The sequence below is a fragment of the Humulus lupulus genome, chromosome 8 (genome assembly GCF_963169125.1).
Source record: "Humulus lupulus chromosome 8, drHumLupu1.1, whole genome shotgun sequence".
NCBI classification, from domain to species: Eukaryota; Viridiplantae; Streptophyta; class Magnoliopsida; order Rosales; family Cannabaceae; genus Humulus; species Humulus lupulus.
Window position 1 is genome coordinate 125,717,486 of NC_084800.1, and position 8,121 is coordinate 125,725,606.

Here is an 8,121-nt window from a genome sequence, read left to right on the forward strand (position 1 = left end):
GAATGCACTCCTAAGACTCTTCTTCCAGTCCAGATCTGCAAAAGTTGCCTCCTTTTCTCTCCTTAATCGTGATTTAAAACTAATTAGCATTTTTTTAAACATGAAATGATCAAAACACCCTTAATTAAAAATCTGTGTTTTTCTCATTTGTAGACATATCCTGCGGTCCCATGATGTCATTCCTGCGGTCGTAGGATTGCCCTAGAAATGCCCAAACTCTTCTGGAATTGCGACCGCAAGACACCCTTCCTGCGGTCGCAGAAAGTGCATCGAAACATCGTTTTCCACCAATTTTTGTCATTTTGTCGATTTTCCCACCATGCTTCCACACTTAAGTCACCTAAGCCCTTCGACATCTGAAAACATACATAAACAAGCGTAAAATAGAACAAAACAAAACAAACACCTAATACTTTACCTGAAAAACACATAAATAAACAAGTCTAAAACTCGTTTATCAACCTTCCCCAAACTTAATATTTGCTCGCCCTCAAGCAAAGAAAATAAGACTCAAGATAAACTAAACAAATAAATACAGACACTAAACAAATGATCAAGATAGCCACAATTTTTAAGCCTCAAAATTAATGAATGACAAGCATATATAATTTTTGAAAAAAATACTGACAAGTAATCCAGATTTTCAATCCATCCACTTCTTCAATTCACCCTAACCCATTGATCATTTTTGTCTAGTCAATCATGAACAGTAAATAACACACATTTAAAATAATTTACACATACTGAATTCTCACCATCAATCCATCAAATCCCAAATTTCCATATGCTTGCTAACTTATTATTCTCCACTAATATAAATCAATGCATGTTCAAGAATCAAAAAGTCTTTTAAAGCTTGTATTGAGAGGCTTAGGTAACAGTAGATAAAATAGTCATTTTGGCTCAAATATACCATAAGCATATAATCCAAACAAACCAAACCTGATATCCACATTGCAATCCAAACAACCCCAAATTTCCCTTTATTTTCCAAGATTGAGAAAAATTTACACTAGACAAATCCTTTTTTTTTAACTACACTTCCCCAAACTTATGTTTTTCGATGTGAACAAACATAAGAAGTGTAGTTTATTTTCAATCTCAAATTATTATTTTTTTCCGAATTTTTCTCTCAATCTTTTCCTTTTTTTTTTTTTTCTATTGTCACAATCAAATCACAAAATAACACCCATTACAAATCAATCCCCATTTATATATTTATATGCATATGGTATAAATCAAGGGAATGGACAATAATAAAATGTTCAATTAGGCTCAAAATAAGTGTTTAACAATACAAAGTTATTCTTTTAGGCTCAAAAAGGGTAACTAGGGATAAATTAATCAAGGTTGGATTGAAAGGTTCAAACGTTCCAAAAGATGCCTAAATCATTTTCCTAAACAAGCATTGACTATGATTTTGCCTCAAATAGTAAGCAAGAAAGTTCTAGAATTGTTCATACAGTCTTTCCACATTCAAAATTCAGCAAGTGTAAATACATTTAAGTGCAAAAATTTACCAATCATGATCAAATATTCAGTTTTACAATGAATTAAAGCACCCCAAAGAAGTGGTCAAACCAAGTACACGGATTGTTCTTTTTTTTTTACAATCAAATATATTTTTCTCAAATTATATTACAAGTCATTCACGTATTCTCATTGGCTAATCATTGTTATCTTGATTCGACAGACTCTCTAGATACTCTAACACGAAACCCAATTAACAGACAAAACCAAACACAATTTAACACAACACCAAACTAAATAGAAACTTGACTCAACTAACCTGATACAAATAATTAAAATAAAACCACCTTCCCCAAACTTAACAAAAACATTCTCCTCAATGTTTAAATAAAAGCTAAAGAAAGGAACCTTACCTAACTCGACTCACGATGAAGGACCGGCCTCGTCATCCCCCTCAGGTGGAGGATACCCAAAGTTGGGTGGTTGTAGATATGGCAGAAATCCACTAGTGTCAATGCAAAAATGACTGGCGAAGGCTTGGCTGTAGGCATATTGATTCTGCGCCACGTTGATACTCCATAAGTGGTGCTGTTGGAACTAAGACACCAAAGTGTCCATCCCTTAGTTTATGTTCTGGGCTTTTTTTCGATTTTTTTTCATCATTTTCAAATTTATTTCACGTATTTCACTATTCCAGAATCAACAATATTTACAAGAAAATTAAAATTAAACAAAAACTAACTAAAAAAATAAAAATTGTCTCAACTAAAATAGTTTAAAAACTTAATGAACTTAAAGAAATTTAAATGAACTTTGGATGCCTCCCAATGGCGCTTTATTTAACGACTCTAGTTGGACGCTCACTTCCTTCATTAAACTTCTACTCGGGTCAAGTCCACCCCGCTCATCCTTTAAAGCCATAGTGTCATAAGCAAAAACTCATCTTTTGATGTTGCTTATCATCAGAGCCTTCCACCGCTCGTTTAGCCTTCGAGCCTTCCCAATACAGAACCATTTCAAACAATGATGAACTGCTCGACTACCAATTTTAGCATTGGTTTTTCTCTTGGTGGTTTCCAAATTACTACCACCATTACATACCACATCCACTCTACAACAAGTTGGAATATCAATTGCTGAAAAAACATTAAATGTTACCTCTTCGTTTTGCACTCGCAACTTCAACTCCCTCTTTTGTACATCAATTAGTGCTCTCCTTGTGGCTAAGAATGGTCATCCCAAAATAATGGGAATGTTTGCATCTTCCTCCATATCTAGAATAATAAAATCAGCAGGGAAGATAAATTTACCAACTTTAACTAATACATCCTCAATTACTCCACAAGGTTGCTTAACAAAGCAATCTGCCATTTGTAAGGACATAGTAGTGGGGCAAGCTTCTCCCAATTTCAGCTTCCGAAAAATAGATAAGGGCATTAAATTTACACTAGCCCCTAAATCAAATAAGGCCTTGGTCATGACAGTATCTCTTATTGAGCAAGGAATCACAAAACTACCCGGATATTTAAGCTTGGGAGGTAGTTTCTTCTGCAAAATAGCACTACTCTCCTCAGTAAGCGCCAGTGTCTCATAATCCTCCAACTTCTTTTTCTTTGACAAGATTTCCTTCATAAATTTCACATAGCTTGGCATTTTTTCAAGTGCCTCGGCAAAAGGTATGTTAATGTGAAGTTTTCAAAAAATGTCTAGAAACTTCTAAAATTGTTTGTCAAGTGTCTTCTTTTGAAGTCCTTGAGAATATGGAATCTTGATGTGGTGCTCATAGCTCACTGGTGACTACTTCTTCTTAAGGTCGTCAATAACCTCTTCTTCTACCATACCCTCATTCTCAACTTCAACTATTGGTGCAGGTATAGACTTCTTGACTGTCTCTTCCTACTTCGTCCCACTCCTCAAAGAGATTGCATTGCACTGCTCTTTAGGATTCACCTCTGTATTACTTGGAAAATTTCCTTGGGGCCTACTTTGTAACATATTTGCCAACTAACCAACTTGCATCTCAAGATTCCCGATGGATGAGCGAGTTTCTGTCATAAATTGAGATTGAGAGTTGGTTAGAGTTAACAATGCAACTTGTAACTCATTTGTCTTCTCTTGAGCAATAGGTACTACCAGTGGTTCTAATGGTTCCTGAGGTGGAGCTTGAATCATAGGCTGCTGAATTTGTTGAGGACCCTGATTATTTCTCCATGCAAAATTAGGCTGATTTCTCCACCCTTAATTGAATGAGTTGGAGAATGGATTATTAGCTTGCCTATTGAAATTTCCCATAATATTAATCTGTTCCATGGCAATGGAGTTGTTCATCTCAACTACCATGCACTGTTCAAATGGGTGAGGACCACCACAATTGTGATACACCGCTTGGATTTGCATGACTTGAGTGGCCATAAAATTTTGTTGTAGTTGCTTTATCAATGATGCAACCTGAGCAGTGAGAGCGATAATAACATCCAGTTCATGCATACCAACTACCTTCTTATGTCTATCCCGTTCACTAGGCCATTGATAGTTATTCATGGCCATTTCTTCAAGCAATTCATAGGTCTCATTAGCACTCTTGCTCATGAAAGCACCACCTTCTGCAGCATCAATAATGGTGCGAGTCGTCCCACACAAACCGTTGTAAATATTATGGACTAGCATCCATTTTTCAATCCCATGATGAAAACACTTCCTCAAAAGTTCCTTAAACCTCTCCCATGCATCATAAAGAGACTGTCCATCAAATTGAGAGAAGTTATTAATTTCCCCTCTTAACTTTGCAGCCTTGGATGGAGGGAAAAATTTAGCAAGAAATTTCAGAGCTAATGCCTCCCATGTAGTGATTGAGTTGGCTTGAATAGAGTTCAACCAACTTTTAGCTCTATCCCACAGTGAGAATCGGAACAATATCAGTCTAATGGCATCGACAGTGACCCCATTGTTTTTAAAAGTTCCACACAGCTCCACGAAATTGGTTATGTGTGTATTGGGATCCTCAGTAGGGAGTCCACCAAACTGGACAGTAGACTGGACCATTTGCAGAATCGCCGGCTTAATTTCAAAATTATTGGTTGCAACTGCTGGCGATTGGATGCATGATTGTAATCCAGTAACAGCAGGGAGTACATAGTCTCTGAGTGTGAGAACTGCTGGCTCAGCAGCGTCCCCATTCAACCCATTGCCCTGCTGTTGGGCCATCTCTGCTAACTGTTTATGTTTTTTGTCCTGTCTACAAGTCCTCTCAATTTTAGTATTAATGGGCAAAAGATTGTCAGTCCCTCTACGTCGCATATACCAATTGGCCACTGAAATTAAGATTCTCAAACACAGCAGTTAGAGACAATAAACACAGAAAAACCAAATTAGAATAAAAAGTAATTGTATTGATATTAATAAAAATCAATCCCCGGAAACGACGCCAAAAACTTGTTGCAAATTTTATAGCTACGCAAGTATACGTAATCGCAATTTGTTATAAATCTTGATAAGAACGAGTATCATCCCACGAAGACTGATTTATCAATTACCAAAAATTAATTTCTAGTTTCTATTTGGCTAATGAAAATTGGAATTTTTTTAAAACTAAAAATAATAAATAACAAAATCAAAAGAAGAACAACAAAGAACAATAAACTTGATTCAAATATATATATATATATATGAGAAATTAGGGATTCTAATCTCCTCTACTATCACCTTTATTATTCATTAATGCAATCACAAAGATAATTCTTCTCATTAAGATGAAAGACATGCAAAAGAGTTAAATATTCGAGTTAAGAAATATAAAACTCGACCTATTGCAAATTCTCTATATTTATATGAGAAATTTAAACAATAAGAAGCAATGAACTCAGTCCTAAATCACATAGACCAATTTGATACTCTTGTTCTAAATTGAAATATATGTATATTCAATTTTAGCATATCCAAATCTCACTTCTCAGATTTTGATTCGAATTCATAAATAGCATGTAAAAGGTGCGTAGTCAATCACATACACAATAAACACAAATTGAATAGATCTTAGATGAAGAAGAAATAGAAAACTTGCATTAATTCATAATAAAGCTTCAAGAGATTCAGTTAAAAACCCTAAATTCAATTTAGTTCGTGTTCATCACTAAGAAATCCCTAAACATGAAATTAACATAAACTAAAATTAAAAAAAAAAAGGAAAAAAACTCTAAATAGTAGATGCAATCTTCATCCAAAGCACTCCTCAGACTCTTCTCCCAGTCCAGATCTGCAAAAGTTGCCTCCTTTTCTCTCCTTAATAGTGATTTAAACCAAATTAGCGTTTTAAAAAAAATGTAATGACCAAAACACCCTTAATTAAAAATCTGCAATTTTCTCATTTGTAGACATATCCTGTGGTCGCAGGATTGCCCTAGAAATGCCCAAACTCTTCTGGAATTGCGGCTGCAAGGCACCCTTCCTGCGGTCACAGGAAGTGCTCCGAAACACCGTTTTACACCAATTTTTGTCATTTTATCGATTTTCCCACCATGTTTCCACTCTTAAGTCACCTAAGCCCTTCGACACCTGAAAACATACAAAAACAAGCGTAAAATAGAACAAAACAAAAAAAACACCTAATACTTTACCTGAAAAACACATAGATAAACTAGTCTAAAATTCGTTTATCAGTTTCCTTGAGGAGGAACCTCATGAGTGGGACCAAAAGGATGGATATGACTGCTCTAGTGGCGATTAGGATGTCCAGTGTTAGGGTTCTCCACTTGTGTTTCCTAACTATGGCTTCTAGTAGTGATAACCTTTATTTTAGATGGATCTAGTAAAGTGTGATCTTGGATTTCAGCTCTCAATGAAAGTACCATAATGTTGACCAATGTTTTGGTTAACGACGTTGAGTCAGTTTATACAGTAGGAATTAATAAAATGAATTGAAATCAAGTAAACGACACACATAATTTTATAGTGGTTCGGCCCGAAGAGTTGGTAATGACCTACGTCCACTTGCACTTTTATTAATTAAATAAGTCTCAGACTCAAGATAAAGAAGAAACAAGGTTCAACTGACTTTCTCAAGCCTGAGAGAGAAAGAATACAATTCAGTAGGGTTTGGCATGTAAAGTACGCACTAATTCAACTTAGAAATAATGACTGAGAGAGATCTCTATTTATATAGTCTCTTAATGGGCTATAGGCCTTTAGAAATTAACCTAGGCCTTACACGTGTAGTATGGGATTGTTATAAAGTACTACAAATTAAAATAATATAGAGATAATACAATTCAAATATTAGTTACATAAATATCTTGGGATATTTTGCAGTTTCTCGTGAAATACAGATCGTCGGGTAAAAAATGTGTCGTACAGCGAGCAGATCCATCATTGAGCAGCATCATATAACAACACCAATATTCTCCTCTTGAGCATGTTCTAATGTAGTTCTTTCGAGCATAATGTAAAGAATAATATATATTATATTAAACAAATTTAAGATAGAGAATAATGTAAAATTTCATAAATTGAATCATAATAAATTAAAATTATTCTTAAATTATAACTCATAAAGTAAATAAATTTATTTTATAAAGTCGAGGCATTTTAGGAAAAGAAGTCTTCGTAAAGTGTCTCTGTGGGGAAATCAGGAAGCTGGGCCACGTAATCTTTCCCAACCAGGGTGGATCCCACCATATTTCATCTTGGGATAGGCCGTGGTGCTCAAACAAGACATGATCGTTAGTCTGGTAGATCCATTCGGTCACCAGGTCCCAATTTAAATATGAAATCTTCGCAAAGCATCTTGGTGGAGTGGTCGGGTAGCTAGCCCATTTGATCTTTCCCAACCGAGGATGATCCCACAATATTTTATCTTAGGACATGCCTCAGTGATCAAACTAGACATGATCGTTAGTCCGATCGATCCATTTGGACATATGGTCCTAATTTATATAGGTAAGACTTCGCAAAGGGTCTCTCTTGGGCGATCAGATAGATGAGCAATGTGATATTTCCCAACTTGAGGGGGGGGGGGGGGGATCCCACCATATTTCATCTTAGGGCTGGCCCCAGTGCTTAAAAAATAGATGATTGCTGGTTCGGTCGATCCATCTGGACATCCTGTCCCTATTTAAATAGGGAATTCTTCACAAAGGGTCTCTGTGGGGAGATCAGGTAGCTGAGCCATGTGATATTTCCCAACCAAGGTGGATCCCATAATATTTCATTTTAGAAAAGACCCTGGTGGTCAAACAAGACATGATTATTGGTCCGATCGATCCATCCGGAAATCTTACCCCTATTTAAATAGGGAAGTCTTCACAAATAGTCTCTGTGGGGTGATCGGTTAGCTGAGCCATGTGATATTTTTCTAACATAGGTGGTTCTCAGCATATTTTGTCTTTAAATAGGCACCGGTAATCAAAAAAGACATCATCATCGGTCCAATCGATCCTTCTAGACATCCGTTCCCTATTTTAATAGAGAGGTCTTCGCAAGGGATCTCCGTGGGGTACCTGGGTAGCTGAGCCATGTGATCTTTCCCGACCAGGTTCGATCCCACAATATTTCGACTTTAAACATGCCCTATTGCTCAAACAAGACTTGATCCTTTGTCTGACCGATCCATCTGTTCATCTGGTCCATATTTAAATAAGGATGTATTCGCAAAGTGTC

At 36.1% G+C, this 8,121-nt stretch overlaps 2 protein-coding genes across 2 annotated transcripts; both read right to left on the reverse strand.

The window, feature by feature from the left end:
- Window positions 1-2,409: 2,409 nt before the first annotated feature.
- Window positions 2,410-3,123, reverse strand: LOC133796023 (uncharacterized). Its single transcript, XM_062233504.1, has 2 exons — window positions 2,781-3,123; window positions 2,410-2,693 (listed from the first exon to the last, which is right to left on the reverse strand). The coding sequence occupies exons 1-2, from the start codon at window positions 3,121-3,123 to the stop codon at window positions 2,410-2,412; spliced, it is 627 nt and encodes a 208-aa protein (XP_062089488.1).
- Window positions 3,124-3,708: 585 nt separating this feature from the next.
- LOC133796024 (uncharacterized) lies at window positions 3,709-4,674 on the reverse strand. The gene has a single exon (XM_062233505.1). The coding sequence runs from the start codon at window positions 4,672-4,674 to the stop codon at window positions 3,709-3,711; it is 966 nt and encodes a 321-aa protein (XP_062089489.1).
- Window positions 4,675-8,121: the final 3,447 nt, after the last annotated feature.

Excerpts from the sequence above, each read along its gene's own strand:
- LOC133796023 (XM_062233504.1), bottom strand. The coding sequence starts at position 3,123 with ATGCCAAGCTATGTGAAATTTATGAAGGAAATCTTGTCAAAGAAAAAG. Across the intron at positions 2,694-2,780 it reads GGATGTATTAGTTAAAGTTG|CCACAAGGAGAGCACTAATT; the intron begins GTAAATTTATCT and ends GACCATTCTTAG.
- LOC133796024 (XM_062233505.1), bottom strand. The coding sequence starts at position 4,674 with ATGGCCCAACAGCAGGGCAATGGGTTGAATGGGGACGCTGCTGAGCCA.